A 19298-nucleotide genomic window follows, 5' to 3' on the forward strand; every position below is an offset into this window, starting at 1 on the left:
CAGATCGTTGTATATCCTCGTTCTCTAGTCGCTTGGATTCTGGAAGATCTGGCACTTTATCCAAATTGTCATAATATCGTTATCGAACGTCGTTCACTTATTCTTACAGGAGATTGTCCCGCTGTTCTCTACTATTACCACTACGTGTTTAACTATATTTTCTTACAGCGTTTCCCAGTTTTTAAATTCTTTGACACCATTTTAAGGGTCACTGTTATTACGGTCAATAACTGGACGGTCACGGTTATAGCGTTAGAGCGTTTCGTTTCTGTACGGGCGCCGCTTTTCCACATGAAGCATTTTACGAATCGCAGACGGATCAAACTCATAATTGTCATTGTGGTCATGAGTTTTTTGATTCAAATTCAGCCAGTTGTTCTAGATAATCGTTTATTGTTATTCACATATACAGATATAAATGAAACGTTTCCGTTTTGGGATTACCGGAGACTCGTTCCAAGAGTGGCTTATGACTACGGCGCCCTTGTCACTGTAACTCTATTCTTGTCTGATGTTATACCAGTAGTACTGATCACTGGTCTATCTATTGGCACCATCAGCTTCGTACGCCGAATGAATAACACTGACATGACATCATCAACCCGTCAAAACAAAAGCGCAAATAAGACATTGTTTTATGTTGTTATTACCTTCCTGGTTATCATCGGCCCATTGGCCGTATTAGACATATTGCGATATCTTGGACTTTCTTTTGAGACCAAGCTATACCCAGCCCCATCACCTTGGACCAGACAAAGAGCATATTTGGCTATCTATCTAATGATCGTTCCCGATAGAATTTTTCTCTTGATGTACTGTATCGACAAGAAGCTTGTCTATTGTGTCAACTTCTTCATATATGTCGGAACGATTCCTGTCTTCTGGCCAACGTTTAAGAAATTGTTTTTCAAACGGCCAAAATGTCGGGTAATTCATTAATGACCTGAGCTATACCCAGGGAGAGTGGATTTGTAGTTTTAGAAGAACCAACGACGCCGTTGAATCAGAAATATTCTACATGAGAGTTACACATTTCGGTAAAATACGTGTACTTATCTTAGATATTTGTAAATATTGTATGGTGAAAATCACTTATGTAGTCTTATTAGTCACACATATACAACATTTAGCATAAACACTTGAAACGCGATTCATATGCGAGGGATAGATTGATTTAATGGCAAAGACGGAGTAAAAATATAATCATTGGTTTTCATTTGAACAATGATTGAAATTCAAATAACATAACTGAAGGATCGAGTGTTGTAGACCGGCAAACTATTCGCATTTGATGGATGTTTGTTAAAAATATGTTGTTAATCATTGGTGGTTCATAAACTGCTTCAATAACAAGATCGAATCTGGTTGTTTAATGTTGATCTATGATTGTTTATGTATGGTAAACGTTGTGTGTGTCTTATGCTATCGTATGGATGTTTCCAAAATGAAATCCTAATGAAAGTTTTCATTTACAACTAAAAAAGACAAAGGCGTTGTTTTGATTTTAGCGTATCAGTTTCATATCCTTGCGAAAGAAAATGAATTGGTACATATTTTATGGATATGGAACGGGGTATTTTGATTATTAACCTGCAGTTCATTGCACACAGAATTATCATGGTATAAGTGAAACAAAGAAAGTGGTCCATTTTTCTGCCGCCTTGCTGCCATTTCGTTTTTTGATCGACCCCATTGTTTTCTTTACTGTGTATAACACTAAAGAAGTTACGTGCACCTGACTAACTAATCGAATATGCAAAAACGGCCATATACGGAAGCCCCTAGGTGACATATGAGATAATTTTTTTCATAATTTCGACTTACTAAGTCGAATTTCGACATAATAAGTAGAATTTCGTGTTAATTAAGTCGAATTTCGACTTAATAAGTCGAATTTCGTGTTAATTAAGTCGAATTTCGAATTTCGACTTAATAAGTCGAAATTCGACATGAAAATAAAACTCGAAATTCGACTTAATTAACACGAAATTCGACTTATTATGTCGAAATTCGACTTATTAAGTCGAAATTCGACTTATTATGTCGAAATTCGACTTATTATGTCGAAATTCGACTTAATAAGTCGAAATTATGAAAAAAATTATCTCATATGTCACCTAGGGGCTTCCGTAGCCCATAAGCCCGTGAATACCTAGGTAAAAATATAGAAATACTGAACATACGTACGCGATCTGAGTGGACATTTTTCGTAAAGCAAGATAGAAAAAAGACTTTTTTCTTGATATGGACTGATTTATTCACATTTATAGTTATATCATGATGAACATGTTGGTATTGGGTACAAATATATTCGTCGATCGGTTATTACATGTATACATCGAAATATTGTAGGATTTATAGTAATTGATATAAATGAAATATGGTCTTTTGGGGGGGGGGGGGTTAGAGCTAGTGGACAGGAGATAGTTAGTTGAAATAACGTACGTTCATCATTTTGTTCCAGTTGTATGAATCCATTTTACTGGATACAGATTCAACTGATTTCCCATAGTTATTTTGCTTGTGGGTCACGGCCGAGTAAAAAGCATTCACTACAATAATTGATTGCTTTTAGGGCATCAGCTGTTTTATCCATTATTTACATTATAACCAATAACATTTAATGTTAACTAATACATGACACTTATTGTGCGAAGTTATCCATAACTGACGTTTGGCAATGTCGTCCCTGAACTTGCCCAGAATTGTAATTCAAAACCAATTACACCAAATCACAAACAATGCACACGCGTCCGTCGTCCCAAAGCTGATTATGTTGACAACATATTTACGTACAAATTGTAATCATTGTAAGATATGTATGTATGTATGTATGTATATATGTATGTATATATTTATATATGTTATGTACAAAATGGAGGAGAAAATCAGGTCGACGATGATGGCGATGAAAAATGTAAAACTGAGAGAATTCGATCGGGCATTTTCTTTTTCGTCCGGATTTCCTAAACCTGAGCTGGGGGCGGTTTGTATCGATAATCGTTTGTATTGCGTTGATTTTTGCACATTACAGTCACAAGTACGACTAATAAAACACACAGAAACACGGATAAACCGATAAACGACCACATTTCAGTCGAGTAAACTTTCCGTTGTCCTAACACGCTTGCTGCCTCCATTTTTTGTAAAAGTCGCGGAACCAACCTGTTCCAAAATGTCACCCAATGCAGCCGTAAATGTTGGTCCATCCGGCAAGTGCTGCCCTCTATAACTAAATGATCGGATGTCCGCGGTTTAAATTGTTCCCATTTTATATCCTCGATGAATCTGCTATCAGCCGTGGGATTACTACAAAATATAACAACAGCACAAAGATTATTCGTGGACGAGCAGAAATCCAACAGTTGCTTGCAGTTTCTGAAACAATGCGAATACACTTATAGCCCAGATTATCAAGGACCTCTCATGATCGTATCCACCATAAAATCATTGGCCCTAAAGTTCGATAAGTACACTAAACCCTCGAAATCTCGATCAATCAGGATTTAAACGGTATAGCGTATGGTGGTAGATGTATATCGTGGATTACATTTCACTGGTTCCAACACAAAATCAAATGCTCCGTGCACGGATAAAAAAAGATTATTTTTTCCTCTTTTCTAGGGCTGCTTTCTTGTATAAGCTAAATGTTGCTTCAAAGCAGTCCCTCATTTGATATTATTACATCTTTGATGCATTTCCTTATTCATTAATTTTGTAAAAATGTTTACTTGAAAATAAATCAAATCAAATCAAATCAAATCAAAGGGCCGATGGCTTATCGGGGTCCGTGTATCAGGGATTGACTGTATAGTTGTTATACTTCTTCAATCAACACTATCTTATGTGTTTAGATTTAAATGATTGGAATAAGTAAATAGCGACGCATTTAGAGATACCCTACCTGTATTTGGCAAAGTTAGTCCACAGCTTCATCATTCGTTTACTGACCAGTCTGTCAGCAGCCGTGAAGTTACCTAAAACCCACAAATTCCTGATCACGTTACTGGAGAACGGAGCTCCGAACACGTAGTTCAATTCACTTTCGTGATAACTATAATTGTACGCCCATATTCTCGGGTGTTCGTGGAGCGGCGCGTCGACCGGTATCGTCGCCTCTCGGATGTAGTCGAACGTGTAGAAGTAGAGCGGCGTCCGATGTCTGGCGAAGTGTTCCGACATCTGGACAGTGGGCGCCACCATCGATACGTCCGTAAAAAACTGAAACGTTGAAAATATTGTATCAATCATTATTTTCTAATTTGCGTGTATTTGAGGACGTTTTCTATTGATACAGAAAACCGTCTTCGGATCAAAGCTTTTGATGATCTTTGAAATGATTCAATTAAAGATAAAGGACAAGTGCGGAATATGTTTACTAGCGAAGTTTTTGGGAGTCCTCGATAATTGAGTGCCCACACTTGAATTGTTTGAATTGTTTACTTGTACTGATTATTGTTTGGCTTTCATAATGCCATAAATCCCCATAAAATAGTTGCGAAATTTCGTTGTTCGCTGGCTTCACTGCCATCGATCTGATTCGTCCGCTCTTTGAGAACTTAATTTTTGCCAGCGGAAACTTATGTTTGTAATAGAACAACCTCGACTTCCATTTCCCTCACAGCTGTAGCAATGGAGTCCGCCACAATCCGTTTGTTCTACGAAGGCTCTTTAACCACCCTTAACCAATTTGGCACGGTGGTCGACTCCGAAAGAGAACGAATGTCAGATTAAATAAGCTGGGTCATATTTTTTTCCCTTTCTACCGTGGAGTACAGCACAATGGATGCTACACTGCACTTAACTGAGATCTCACTCCGGTACAAGCTATTGAGCTATCAACGACGCTATCGCGATGAGAAGATGCGATCTTTTAATTTCCGGATCATTCGATACCAACTTGGTAATGCAATCAGTAATTGATCCTCATCTACCGATGTACGGGAGATAATTAAACGCCGTGACCTGCCGGAAGTTGCGACGACTACTTGTCGTCTGTTAACCTTTGTTTAACCGACAGCCGATTCAAATTGGCGTGACGTCATTGATACTTTTTATTAGGTTTAGTTTTCATCAAACACTCTCTGACGTCTTTCTGTGACTTGTAAGCGAGATTTAGCTAGAATTTCCAATTGAATTTGATCCTTTTGGTTCAATAGAATTTATCTATTCATTTATTCGTTTAGCACAATACTTAATTGAGTCGTACGAGGGCCGTTTTAACCCGCTGGTGTCGAATCAGTAAACCTGCAAACAATATTTGTACTTTGAAAACTAGATTTATCAAAGTTAGTACGACTAGTGCATAATTAGCTTCATCATGTAAAATGAGCGACTCGCCACCCGATGCAGCTGTGGCTTACTAATAGCGAAAGATCGTATTTTCCTACCAACTCTATTTTAGCCTACAAAGTACTATCAGTCTTCAAGTTTACTGATTGAATTCAATATTGTTCAACCTTCGATCGGAATCATTAGCCTTACGTGCCATAAACACTATACGAAGAATGGGGTGCATCATACATGTATCATCAAGTGAGCGAATGAATCGAAGAACGCCATTTTCAAATGAGACCACCATCAGAGGTCACATTTTGCTAAATCTCTACAAAATATACGTTACTACATGGACGGATATATGCCGACGGATACCTGTATATATTGTTCCCTGTTGGACATCGGATTGTTCGGCTGCGTCCAATTCGTGTATTCAAATAAGATGACGTCGACTAGGTCACGTGGCCATTCGAATCGTACCGTGGTGACGTATTCAATCGCCAGCTCGTAGGTCGTCCGGTCGAATCCTTTCGAAAAGTCGTCTGAAACTGAATTTATAACTGTTCGCCTTTGAATAAGTACCCGTTCTGCGAATAAACCCTACGAAATCGTTGCTACCTTACTTAGATCGTGGTCGAAGTCCTCCAGGAACCAGCCCATATTTTTGGCCCATTCGTGTTTCGTCGTGCCGGCCATCACCGGAACTTTGTTGAACAGGCCGCCTTTTAGTAACATGTCGACGCTAGATGGCAGCACATGACCGTCGATCCACGGCTTTAAATCGGTCGCTGATGGCGTTATTCTCGGAAACTGTGACCACCCCCAAGAACAATGCAAAGTAACTCGATTATCGTTGTCAACAATATCAGGATCATTCAAAGCCTAACGCGCACGAGGCAGGGAACCCGAAAACAGGAAACAAGGAACTTGTTTCCGCACGTTTCGCTCTGTCCAGTGCGTTAACGATGTTTCATTGTTTCCACATGTTTCCCGTCGTCGTATGCGTTTGGCTAAAATGAAGCTGGATGTACCAGGGGTTTGGCCCCGGTTTTCTCGGAGCCCCGAAGTGTGTTACGTGTAGGTTACTGTGCTGCCGTCCCCTTCAATTATATCATTTTGATTTTTTCTTTTATCTTACCCTTATCCACATTGTGTGTACTTTATTGACTTCATACTCGAAGTTTTTTATCGTAAAATTTTAGAGCTCAATAAATTTCTATTGTATTGTACTTTATTGTATTGTGTACCTACTCTATGTTCGAAGAATTTTATCCAAGGCGTCGTTTTCAGGCATCGTTTTATTTCGGCCATCTCGTCGTGTTTACAGTCGACGATGTTAGCCACCTCGTAGAAATAGGAACTAAGATCAGTGGATTCTTTATGGACGGCCCAGAATGAGTTCATCGCACCGCTTTCTATAATTGCTCGATGAAATAAACCTGAATACGAACAAAAAAGTATTTTGAGGAGAAGAGAACACGGTGTGCGTGGATTCAATATGACTACTGCACTATGGTGTCGTTAGTAAACACGATTGACCAAATGACTAGAATTATTGGTCTTGCAATACTCCTCTAACCACCAGTGCTAGGAGGGGGCCTTGCCATACATACCAACAAAAGTTAATCGTGGGGATTACATACTTCGAGAGTAAGCCATCTAAACAAATCATCTCAAGTCAAAAACGCTAATGGCTGGTAGAAAACTATAGTTGGACAAGAAGTTACTGATCCGAAAAGCTGAATTCCAAATATTGGGCCAAATGATTGCTTCGTTATCAATATTGCTGTGTGGTGGCGCCACCGTGCATCTGGCGGGATCTTCGTCAACCAAATTCGGATTATGGAATTTTACAATTGAAGAAACTTATTTACAATCATATTTACATAAACGTCCTTACCCATTGGCAACCGCAAGCGTAGATGCCAAGCTGCTGGACTGGGATATCTTGTGAATAAGATCGGTCATTAAGTTCAGCTAACTTATACTAAACCATCGTTTACCTTTTGACATCGGAGAAATCGTAAGCAGTCCGACGCTGGCGCCACCTGCGCTGTTTCCGAAAATCGTCACTTGATTTCTATCTCCCCGAAACGCGTATATATTCTCCTGTATCCACTTCAGCGCGAATATCTGGTCGGACAAGCCGTAATTGCCGGCCATATTTTTATCGCCGGTCGTCAGGAATCCTGCAATATTACGAACAAATAAAGCAAGGCGTTATTTCTCGGCGAATCGACGGAGGCGCTATCTCGACCGCGCACGCGTTCCTGAATCATAATCGCGCGCATATAGTCAAGAGTCGCCGACCTCCGACGACGACGACGACAACCGACGACGAGCTGAGAGAGAGAAAAAAAATAGAAACGACACGATCGTTCGACAGAATTATTGAACACGCTCGAATAGGCTTCGTCGTTTAGAGTCGATTTAACGGAACTCGGGTGAAAGAAACGAGAAAATAGCCTGCTGTATTTTATCACCGCGCACAGGTAGTTATCGAGATGGTTAATGACTCGATGACGGCGCGGACGAGTATATACGCGTTCACGATCGACAGTCACCCGTGAAATTAGAGATATTACTCGTGTATGATTTTTGATAGATTTTCTCTTGATTTGCGCTGGTTAAGAATTTCGTAGCCTTTTCCGTACGTAATACGTTCAGAGCCGACTTTATACAAATTCAAAAGATTAAAAGCAAACTTTATTAAGAAAGAACGAAGGACACGATCGAACTCTCTCTCTCCCTCTCTTCCCCCCCCCCTCTCTCTCTCTCTCTCTCTCTCTCTCCTTCTCAAGTTGTAAATTTGGTTTTAATCAAATAATCCACTCTCCATGTCTGAGTGTGGCTATTCTACTTTCAAGATCTTTAATTCTAATCAAATCGAAGAAATTTGCTTTTTTATCCATGTTTTTCGTGAAATGTGAATAGGCATATCTCAATAGGAAGTCAAGTGTTGAGTTTGGGTTGAGTTTTATTTGAAATGACCAAATGAATTCCAGCAGTTGAATGTGCATTTAACCTAGGTCACGCCGACTGAATCTTGCAGGCGCCTTGTCGCACCTGTCGCCGCGGCTGTCACATTACATACCTAAGACTCCGAGACGATAATTTAGAGTTATCACGACGACTCCATATTGCGCGAGCACGTGGCCATCATAGTCACCCCCAGCGCCACCGCTGTAAGAACCGCCATGGATGTACAGCATCACTGGATAGCGGGCGTTAGGGCGGTCAATCTGCAAACATGAAGAGACATTACTGAAAACGAAGGGGCAAACCATCGGTGTAACAAGTTAGTGGTGTGCTGGGATAAATAGGACACAGTCAAAGGGCCGCACGTAGAGAAGATATCAAGAATACGTTAAGAATGGGAAGCGTTTTGTTAGGATTCGAGCTCAACGACGATTCGGAGTACTAGGCAAGCAACCCGGGGAACTAGCTCAGATGGTAGAGCGCTCGCTTAGCATGCGAGAGGTACCGGGATCGATGCCCGGGTTCTCCACATATTTTTTTTTTATGTGTCGACTCAACGACAATCCGAAAGGAAAGTGCACGGGGAACCTACGAGAGGCAGCGGGGTCGTCCATTTTGTCCCTTTTAGTTTACCTGGAAAGGGCTGTATATATTGACGTATAGACAATCCTCACTTCGGTCGTCTTCTAGGTCCGGATTCAACAGTTGAGGACATCTTCGAGGTAATTTCGTTGCGTCTAATACTTGCGTCCACGGCCGGCATCGCTCCGGATTCTGAAATAATATTACACGAATATATGTCAGGACAAAACGCGGTAGAACAAACACCTGATGACGCGCCCTCATGGTGGTGCGAATAAATATTCAATTGTGTGCTTGAATCTACAATCAAACTCGCGCATCTCCTCATGGTATTAGCCACCACAGCACCAAAGCTGTCCTTACTTTTTTGAGTTCAAATTTTATTTCCAATTCAATTTACTAAGTGTACGGCAAGCCATCAAATTCGAAAAGGTCATCGACATAATGACGGTCACAACTTCAACGACTAAAGCAAGTTTGACTGGTATATTTACCTCGAATCTGAGCTCATCAACTGGAGGTTGTGCGTATGGAACACCGAGGAAGATGTCAACGGTTTCTGTCACTTCACCTGTTCCGAGGGATAGAAATGAATTCAGACAGGCTGAGAGCAACCATCATCATTAGACATTATTTCATAACGCGCCGTCGATATACACGTCAGTGACCGCAGGAATGGGGCAGAAATCCAGGGTTTGGTTTATAGTGTATCTTAAACCCTGATGCATAGGTGAACCATAGGTGGGGCTGGGTTTATAGATTTTGGTATCTACTTGATGATAAAAATGCTAATAATAATTGTCATTTATAGCTAGGCGCAGGTATCCCAACCAGTGTCAGTTCAAATGCGCTACAAATTCGGTATTTTTACCCCCAGCCTCCGGTCATCTCATATATCAGTATCATATACTTGAATCCGGAGGCTAACTCAATTCATTCTCAATTCAGCTAACCCGTCGAGTTGATGCGAGTCTATGAAACCGGACCCAGGTGTCTCCCGCCTTCCCATTTAGGTCGGCCAGTTTGTTAAGACGTCAATTTGAAACCTTTGACACGCCTCAACCGAGAAACAGAACCTCTCGTATACCACCTCGTTGTTTTGGCGGCTCTTTTCCATCCCGCCTTTTCTTTTTAACTTCACTTTCTGATTTTCCTTGATTCATATCAGATGAGGTTCAGCCGATTGACAAATAGTTTTGAGAGAAATCGTGTGGGTGTGTGAACGCATGGGTAAAGAGTGAAGTGGGAATTCTGGTTCCTGCCGCTACTAGTGATAACTTTCAAAAGGCTCACTCTGCCACATCCTCCCTCTGCAGGGACTCGAACCTGATGGCATCGCTACACTCAGCCACGGCACGAACCCCTGCATCAGTAGACCGGGTGCGCAGGTACATGCGCAGCTTTCCGAACGAAAACTGGCAGCACCAATCAGATTGCTCGTTGTATAATCGTTGAGGCAAATTTCAAGGAAGAACTATAAATGGGAAAACCCGGGTTAAAATAAAACGGGATTTCTGATTGGCTAAAAATCACATCACCTGAACTGCGCATGTATCTGCGCTCACGGTCGATTATGGCATGGTTTCGTGCCGTGGCAATCTCGATGCCATCAGGTTCGAATCCCTACCGGGGGAGGATGACTCTGCCGGTGCGTATAATTCAATATTTCATTGTTTCATTGTTCAGGTTATTTGATTTATAATTAAATGGCAAATCATAAATCGACAATAGGATAATCACTTCATCCTTTGAAGGCTGAAATATCGAAATATTCGTGAGCCGGTGCCGGTATCCGTCGACGCTTACCGATTCCATACTTCTTCGTCGTACGAGATCCTCTGATCTGACCGAATCGTGTCTCGATAACTGCGTATTCCGACGTGCATTTCCCCACTAACAGAAACCATACAACTAAAAACCGCAGCAATTCAGATATCTTCACCATCTAGAAAGAAGAAGAAAATCAATTAGAATTTCGACGATGAAGTCCACAACGTAGCATCGTGGTAGGGAGACAAAGTTTCATAACACGGCGTCAAGGACGTTTCTTATCGAGAATCAAATATCCTAGGATCCCACGTGACGTACGAGGATGTCTGCCGGGTTCCATAGATATCGTCAAGTGACCTGGGCCCAGTTACACAGGCGTCCAAAATGGTTTTAATTCTCAAGACTGGTCTTCCGTCGTTTGTTTGGCTATAGAACTAAGTTGGTCTGGTCTTAGGCAGATTTCTATCGATCTCTTCCGATTTTGGAATTCTCCTCTGACCAGAATAAGCTGAATGGTGTCTGGAGTGAATAGAATATCTATTTGACATCAGTAGAAACTCCCCTTAAATTGAGAAGGATTTACTTTCTAACTATTTAACGTCATCAAGACGGAATCCAGTATCTGTTCATGCTAAGCGCATGTGTAGTTGTATTTTGACGCGAGTTGGGAGGGAGGAGAACAATCAAAGTGGTCATATTCGCGCGCCCACGCGACATCATGCCCCGGCCGGTGCGTGTTGATATCCGATCCGGTGTCTGACTTCTCGAATAGATTGGTGTACGCGCAAACATTACAGCGCCAAAATAAACGAAAAAGTTAGTGAAGTTTGACAAAAATCACCTCTGAAAAACAGTCCACGATATACTACAAAAACGGCGTGCGTGACCAGATTTCGAAAATGATTATTCCATAGCCATCACTCAGCATACGTAGAGAATGGAAAGGTAGGATTAATACCCGATATATATATATATATATATATATATATATATATATATATATATATATATACATACATACATACATATATATATATATATATATATATATATATATATATATATATATATATATATATATATATATATATATATATATATATATATATATATATATATATATATATATATATATATATATATATATATACAAATATACAAGATTAAAAACTTAAGCACTCATCACAGATTGAAATATTTATGAAAATCTCCTAAGAGTCCCTCTCAATGAAATTGAAAAATTGTCATTCGCTGAGCAAGTGGAATATACACGTTTATATACCTTACGACCCTGTATCAAGTGCATACCTATCAGATTCGCGCGATGTCAAACGCAGATATCGCCCGAATCGTTTAAGGGTTCAATCAACGCCGATACTAACTTCACTATTCATCACTTAGTCGGTTAATACCGCCGTAATACGCCGTAATACGCCGTAATACCTATAACCGAACGTCCGGGAATTAGGTCTATCGATCTTTCGGTTTATATACTGCGCGATTAAAGTAGTAGCGGGCATCCTCTGTCTCTCGGCAGGACGATAAACAATCGTCAGCTAGTAATGCGCTTTTTCTCCCCGAAGCCGACAAAAGCGGCGATTAACCATCGGTCGTGATCGTTAATAGACGGACCGTGACAATAAATCCTCGGCAAGGATCTGAAAACACGAACGCGAAGGCAGATTTCCCAGCGCCGTGTGGATACGGAACTACGTACACGCTCGGCAATCACGGAACGGCGCGAGGTCAGTCGAGATGAGGTATATATTATAATACGTACGACGAGGGACAAATTGCTCGCTGATAGATCTACGATTTACTACTTCCCCGCGAACTCGCCGACGATCACGATGTAGCGAACATCCATCAATGATACATTTTATCACTACTCGACGCTATTTTCAGCTATGACGCGAGGTTTACAAGCAACAAAGTGTTGATATAAAAATAAATCAGACGCTCTGAAATTGTTCATTACGATCTTAGCTACTTGAAGTTAATTGATTGATTGCAAAATTGATATAGAGAATTCATTCAAAGTTGTCAAGGGCGTCCCTAGGAGGGGGGTTTGGTAGTTGGAACGAACCCCCTTTTTGAATTTATAAACGTCGACGAACGTCGGCACATAGTCTGCATTTGCTAAATTAGCAAAATAAAATCGATACCCGCAAGTAAACGGTAACCAGTCTATCGGCCTCAGATTGCACCAGAATGCGCCTGCTTGCTTGAAATTTTCAAAAATTTTTCTGGGGGAGGAGGACCCTCTATTCCTAAAAACGAACTCCTCAAAGAAAATCCTGGGAAAGCACATGGTTGTTCGTCGTCAAGTTCGCCTTGATGATTGTATACGTGTCTGTGACAGGTTAGAACTTATGTAGTATAAGTAAGGATGAGAGCGAAGTACGAGAAGGACAAATGAACGAATATGAAGAAGACCGACAATTCGAATTCTGTGCAATAGAATTATTAATCAGAATGGAATGATTCACCATCCCATTTTTATGAATTAAGAAGTCGAGCAGTTCGAATGATTCCATCCACCTGATGAAGGCTGTTAGTCAACAGCCCCGAAACCGTGATTTCATTTTGATAAATTCTATCGCGAGAAATTCGATTTCTGGAACTTCTTCGTCGATCTACAGTTAAAACCGGATTAGAGTGTTTTGTCATGCAACTATACTAAAATGAAATATTGTGGCGCCGCCGCCGCCGCATCGGCCACAGGTATACGTTTGCATTTCATAAAACGCGATCGAATGTAAAACAATTACCCGTAATACACCCATCTAACCTATTACCTGAGTGATGATGTTCATTCAGCTGTGTTTGTCGTCGCCGATAAGCCGGTGGCAGTATAGTATGAACCGCAGAACTTGCTGAATTCCACACTTCCCTTAATAGTGCCTCGTCTAAGCGATCATAGGATCTCTACCCTTTTTCCCAGACCTCGCTCGAAGAACAACTGTGTCAAACTATATACAGTCAGTTCAGAATACCCAGTCAGAAATTCAACTGTCGTCGGGTCACCTGCCTAACGATAATTGATGAGTCGATTTTTTGAAAAATGGATCTATTGAAAATGCGTACATTAATCGGAATAAAAAAGGGGGAAGGTCGATAAGACGCGTGCGCGCGCGCATCGTTATCTTTCTTCTAGAGATCGAAAACGAATTATACGTCACGTCAAAATGTATAGATACGGGATGTCTGCTGATACTGCGACCGACACGTGTGCGTCCGTACGTAGATCCGCCGCCTCGGTATCGGAGCTAACGTCTTCGAAATGAATGATGATCAAAGAACTTTTAATGGCTTCATTCTGCGTGCGAAAATCGAATACACGATATATACGTAATGCCTGAAAGCCGGGGACGCACTCGGGACGATATCGATTTCCGATAGCCGCGATTTGTAACCTAATGTCGCCTCGGGCCAGTTGCAAATTCATGGCCTAGATTTTTGGACCAGTCTAAGATCGACTTCCTTCTATAACCAATCTAACAACTTGAGACTAGTATTAGGATTTATGACAAATTTTGGACTTAAGTTGCGACTGTGCAACCGGGCCTGAGTTGTCAGCGATCTCGATCGGGCGTTTTACAGAATTCACCTCTTTTTTATCGTGAAATCGATTAGACCTTTTTGCGTACCCATCAGTCGCACCTGCCCCAGAACGAAATAAGAGGTTTGATTAAAAATCGGAAATCTAAGTACAGAATAGTTGGATGTTCGATATACAGCATATCACATCTTTCACGTTCTATTTTTTTTCATAAATCGAAGTTAATTGGAAATTTGCTAGCCCTGCATCTTTTTCTCCCGATACGCGCCGCCATCATCAACAACAACATCGCCATGAGAGATGAGAGTCCCAGCCGAAGCCTTCTCGGCAAAAGTCGGCGATATTGATATTTCAGATTTGATAATTACTCGAAATGAGTATACTGAACGTACGGTATTCACAAATGAAATTCACTTACTGTCAATCGTTATAATGAATTCGACGCAGTAAATCCTATGACACCGACTGGCTGAGTACTGTACAATACAGCAATTAAATAGCTAATAAATAATGAATGCTAGCGCGTATTGTACATATGAAGAACTTCGAGTATTTTATTCAATAGTTTTTAAGTGCTGTTCTTCTTACCGGCGTATATTGTGGGAAAAGTCACTCGGGTCAGTAATAAGAGCTTTCCAGAAAGGTTAACCGGGCCTCGGCTTTCGTAGTCTATCCGTAATACTTTAATCCCAACCATTCGAAATTTGTCTCCGAAACGACGAGGAGAATCAAACGACAATTACGGAAAAAAAATCAAAAAATGTTTCCTTGAGCTAGTAGTTTATTCAATGTGTCAATTCCATCCTAATGGCCATCTTCAGCGATACTGACTTACAACAGAAATCATGAGATTTAGACTTATCATGTAAACAAAAGTGAAGAAAACTAAGTAATAATATAACATAGAAACATTAACAAGCTAAACTGATAAACGTTGAATACATTACTAGTTCAAGGAAACATTTTCGGACTTTATTTTTCCCTATGATTGTGGGATTCTCAATATAGGTTCTTTTTTCTTGTTGAATTCTCTATAGATTTTTTTCCGTTAAATGCAAGGCTTGAATTCATAAACTAATTTCAACTAGGCCTTTACATGATCCGAGGCATTCAGATATTAAAAGTTGATATACTAGGTCTATGTTACAGTCCACTCGCGTACGTTCATCAACTTCCCGGGAATTCTAATATGGAAATAAATCCAACACTCGGACAGAAAAAAACCGAGTCCGATGAGGTTTCAATTAGTTCATGAGCCTGAAAATGACATAAGACGAAAGAACATAAGAAGAAAGACATAAGACTATAAGAAGAAACGTCGAAAATAAATCGGTAACTAAAAGTAACATTTTCTTTCTTTTTTATCTTTCTAAGCGTGGGATTCTTCTCTCCATAGTCGTTACAACACCGTCACAATGGACGTTATTCTAGTCAAGAAAATCCCGAGACAAGGGGTTTGCTTAACGTACATAATAAGTCATCTATGCCAACTCGATCGGAAATCCGTCTGGTATATATACAAGCTTGCTAACAGTAACCGTTCTCAATGTGTACCGGTAACACACTGAGCTCCGTGTTCTTTTAATCGGTTTGACGTTTTTATAATCACTCGCAGAACACGAAGCAGTTTTCGTTCGTCGTTCGATTCGCTGTAATTGGAACGACAAGCGCTTTTTTATGGAACTTTATTAACCGGGTAATTACAAACCGCGCGCTATCTAACGACGAGATCAATATATCCAATCACCCGTAAATTACCAATGGTCGCCGAACATACATCTGCGCACAGCACGGTGGAGTCTGTAGCTGTTAGCAATGCAGGAATCTCGTCGTAGATTATTTTCCGTCGATTATTATGTAATTTGTGATGTTTACGAATGCTTGAAATTGTATTAGCTGTTTTGCTGAACGTGTATAACAAATGATTGTAAATTTGGCGCAATACCGATTAGTTATTTGAAGAATTGAGAAATTTGATGTCAAAGTTGTCCATTTTTAGTTCAGATATTAGAATAAACCAAACCTGTAACTTCCTCAGTATCGAATACTGACCATCATGACAATCATGGGACAAGAAGAATATTCAGTTTCAGGTAAGCTAACGTCTATTGTGACATAAAATTGCTCGAAATGACCCTATATTACCTCACATTAACACCTGTTCGCACTGATTATTAGGTTGAATAATAATGCTACTAGATTGCTCTAAGTCAGTCAGGAAACACGAAGCAACTTAACATATCCTTGCATGGGTATCGGTCAATTTCAACAGAAAGGGACCTTGCGTTGGACCAATTACTTATAACCAATGTTGTGTTGTAACCAATAACGCATTAGATTATCTCCATTCTTATTCCCAATTTCTATTTCTATTTCTGAAACGGCCTTTCGATAAGCCGGTTCCACGTAACAATGGTCCTAAATTAGGTGACTGAAGCAAGGTCTACTAACCACTCTGTCCTTCGCCGAATAATTTTCATCCATCAACTCCAGGTGGCTGGTTTCGCAAGGTAATCAAACATGTAATGAAATGAGATTGCCACTTGATATCAGAATGATATCACTTAGGCTAAAAAATTACTGCTTTGTTTCTCATTAATTCTGCTGAGCTTAAAAGTTGTCCCTGCCGGCCGCCTATCTACCTTGTACATTACTTTTTCAAGATCACGATCTGACAATAACAGACCCGCCAGTTATAAAAATGGAATGATTAAAAATCTTAGTACAGTTTATAAAATGACCCGGCCGATTAGGAGAAACACGGCGCGATTTTGTTTTAGCCTTTTCAGGTCCAAAGCTGCCGGGTAGACGTAACTCTAAAAAGTGTGATCACGGTGTTACTACGCACCTCAAAATAACGAACCAGAAATCGAGACTCTCTGGGTATAATTAATAGCACGTGTTTTCCCCCAAATGAGGATTCAAATGAAACTAATTTCTACGGAAGCGTCCTCGGGACATACTGTTCTATTTTCTACGGAAGCGCCCTCGGGACGTACTGTTCTATTTTCCATTCTAAGCTGAAGAAAAGAATATTTTTCCAATTTTTGCGAAATGTCGTCTGTTACACCTGTCCGTGACGTCCAATCTACTTGGATAGTTTCGCTATGAAGGGAACGGATTTTCTTTTTTTCTTAATAGAGAATTATGTCCTTAGGGTCATCCTGAAAATTACATCCAGCATCTATCGACGTTTCGTAACGAACAAATCATGCGGTCCCCTGAAGTTCACTGTAACGAGATTTAACCGCAGTACACCGGTGTTTATACGCGCAAATAAGATAACCCCCTCTAGTTCAAATTTCTTTTAAAACGCACTATATTTTACGTCATTTCCAGGTACAGAAGGTAACGTCTACAGGACACGCAACTAAGGAATCCTTGCCAAAACGTGGAGCTTCAGCTTAGTGTCTTAGAATTCAGACTTCACCAGGAAATGAATCCTTACCGAGCATATGCGGAGACCCCAGCGTGGCATCTGAAGGGCAGTGTCTACGGATGCGTCTTTTTAACGAGAATTCCCGGAAAACAGCGTCCACAGGACACACTTCAAGATCGTCGCTGCTATGCACACGCACACGACGCCGTCGCTGATGTGCTGGAATGGCCCGCAGCGGTTATGCTTACGTGTGTGCATCGAGTCTCCGTGATTGGCGTAATTAGTCAATACTGCATCGCGACGACCGCCGCTGAACACGTGTGTTGTACGTTGTCCTGGTGTCTTATCATCTTTTTGCAAAGTGGTGTATCCGTAACTAGCACCGTCACCTGCACCGCAACCAACGTGCGTTATACCAGGTACCACCTCCCTGGTTATACCTTAATACTTCGTGTAGGCCTACCGCCGTTAGTACCATGTAGGCCTACCAGCTGCAGTACCGTGTAGGCCTACCACCTGCAGTACCGTGTAGACCTACCTCCTGCAGTACCGTATAGGCCTACCACCTGCAGTACCGTGTAGGCCTACCACATGTAGTACTGTGCAGGCCTACCAGCTGCGGTACCGTGTAGACCTACCACCTGCAGTACCGTGTAGACCTACCACCTGCAGTACCGCGTAGGCCTACCAGCTGCAGTACCGTGTAGACCTACCACCTGCGGTACCGTGTAGACCTACCACCTGCGGTACCGTGTAGACCTACCACCTGCAGTACCGTGTAGGCCTACCACCTGCGGTACCGTGTAGACCTACCACCTGCGGTACCGTGTAGGCCTACCACCTGCAGTACCGTGTAAGCCTACCACCTGTAGAACCATGTAGGCCTACCACCTGCAGTGCCACCGAAGTGCCGCAATAAGTATCAACGTCTTTATCGAATATACGTCAGTAAAACTCAATTATATGTTGCACCAGGCCTCCGATGCTAAAGTTCTTTTTTCTCGTGTCAGAAGTTTTTGATAGCCACTTCAATAAACTACCGAGTAGTTCTTTGAAATCGGTCCCGGTTTTAAAACCAATATTCTATTCTATCGTTATCCATATAGTCGATAAGAACTTCTCATTTCAACTTTCCTACAATTGCATATTGTCACCCACGCGGCAGTGCGATACGCTCCGGTTTAGGACTTGTTAGCTATCGGAAAATATATTGAATTTCATCTCGGAGCTATGAAATTCATTCAGACAAGTTTTATCCATTTGCCGCGTCGTGGAAAGGGCTTGCCATTGAGCGACGCTATACTTCAAAAATACCCCGGGAAACGTATTTTAAACAAACAACGTGCGTAAGAGATCTGAGTGATATACATATCGGATTGGTACATCTGATGCAAATGAATGACTCAAATACTTTTTCGCAGACGTTACGCGGAAATTAACCATTTTATGTATACGTGCATGTAGTTTTTTTATGTATACTTTATCGCCGGTTAAAGTAATGGAAAGAAGCCATCTTATAAGCGATAAAAAGTTGATTAAAGAAGAAGTAGTCTTGCCTAACGATAATTGATATCGTGAGAAGGCCGTATTTATTAAATACTTACCGAGTAGCTTGTGATAATTAATCCATGCATGTGGCTAAACTGCATCCATCCACCTTAGGTTAGGGCTGAACTGCGATTAAAGACGAAGGAGGTGAACCAATAAAGCTTGAATATATACTTGAAATATAGTTGTTGTGAGAATAGC

General features: G+C 41.0%; 1 protein-coding gene and 1 non-coding gene across 2 annotated transcripts; one reads left to right on the forward strand and one right to left on the reverse strand.

The window, feature by feature from the left end:
- Positions 1 to 2932: 2932 nt before the first annotated feature.
- LOC141910589 (neuroligin-4, Y-linked-like) lies at positions 2933 to 10783 on the reverse strand. Its single transcript, XM_074801281.1, has 10 exons — positions 10645 to 10783; positions 9333 to 9409; positions 8890 to 9030; positions 8372 to 8519; positions 7281 to 7466; positions 6529 to 6716; positions 5901 to 6087; positions 5653 to 5819; positions 3905 to 4221; positions 2933 to 3309 (listed from the first exon to the last, which is right to left on the reverse strand). The coding sequence occupies exons 1-10, from the start codon at positions 10781 to 10783 to the stop codon at positions 2967 to 2969; spliced, it is 1893 nt and encodes a 630-aa protein (XP_074657382.1). The 3' UTR covers positions 2933 to 2966.
- On the forward strand, positions 8713 to 8785 carry Trnaa-agc (transfer RNA alanine (anticodon AGC)). The gene has a single exon. It is a non-coding gene; the product is annotated as a tRNA-Ala (tRNA).
- Positions 10784 to 19298: the final 8515 nt, after the last annotated feature.

The sequence above is a fragment of the Tubulanus polymorphus genome, chromosome 9 (genome assembly GCF_964204645.1).
Source record: "Tubulanus polymorphus chromosome 9, tnTubPoly1.2, whole genome shotgun sequence".
Lineage (NCBI taxonomy): Eukaryota > Metazoa > Nemertea > Palaeonemertea > Tubulaniformes > Tubulanidae > Tubulanus > Tubulanus polymorphus.

Coding starts and splice junctions, on each gene's coding strand:
- LOC141910589 (XM_074801281.1), bottom strand. CDS start 10,783: ATGGTGAAGATATCTGAATTGCTGCGGTTTTTAGTTGTATGGTTTCTG. Junction 8,520..8,889: donor ATATATACAGCCCTTTCCAG/GTAAACTAAAAG, acceptor TCATGTTTGCAG/ATTGACCGCCCTAACGCCCG. Junction 6,088..6,528: donor TAAAATTCTTCGAACATAGA/GTAGGTACACAA, acceptor GGGTGGTCACAG/TTTCCGAGAATAACGCCATC.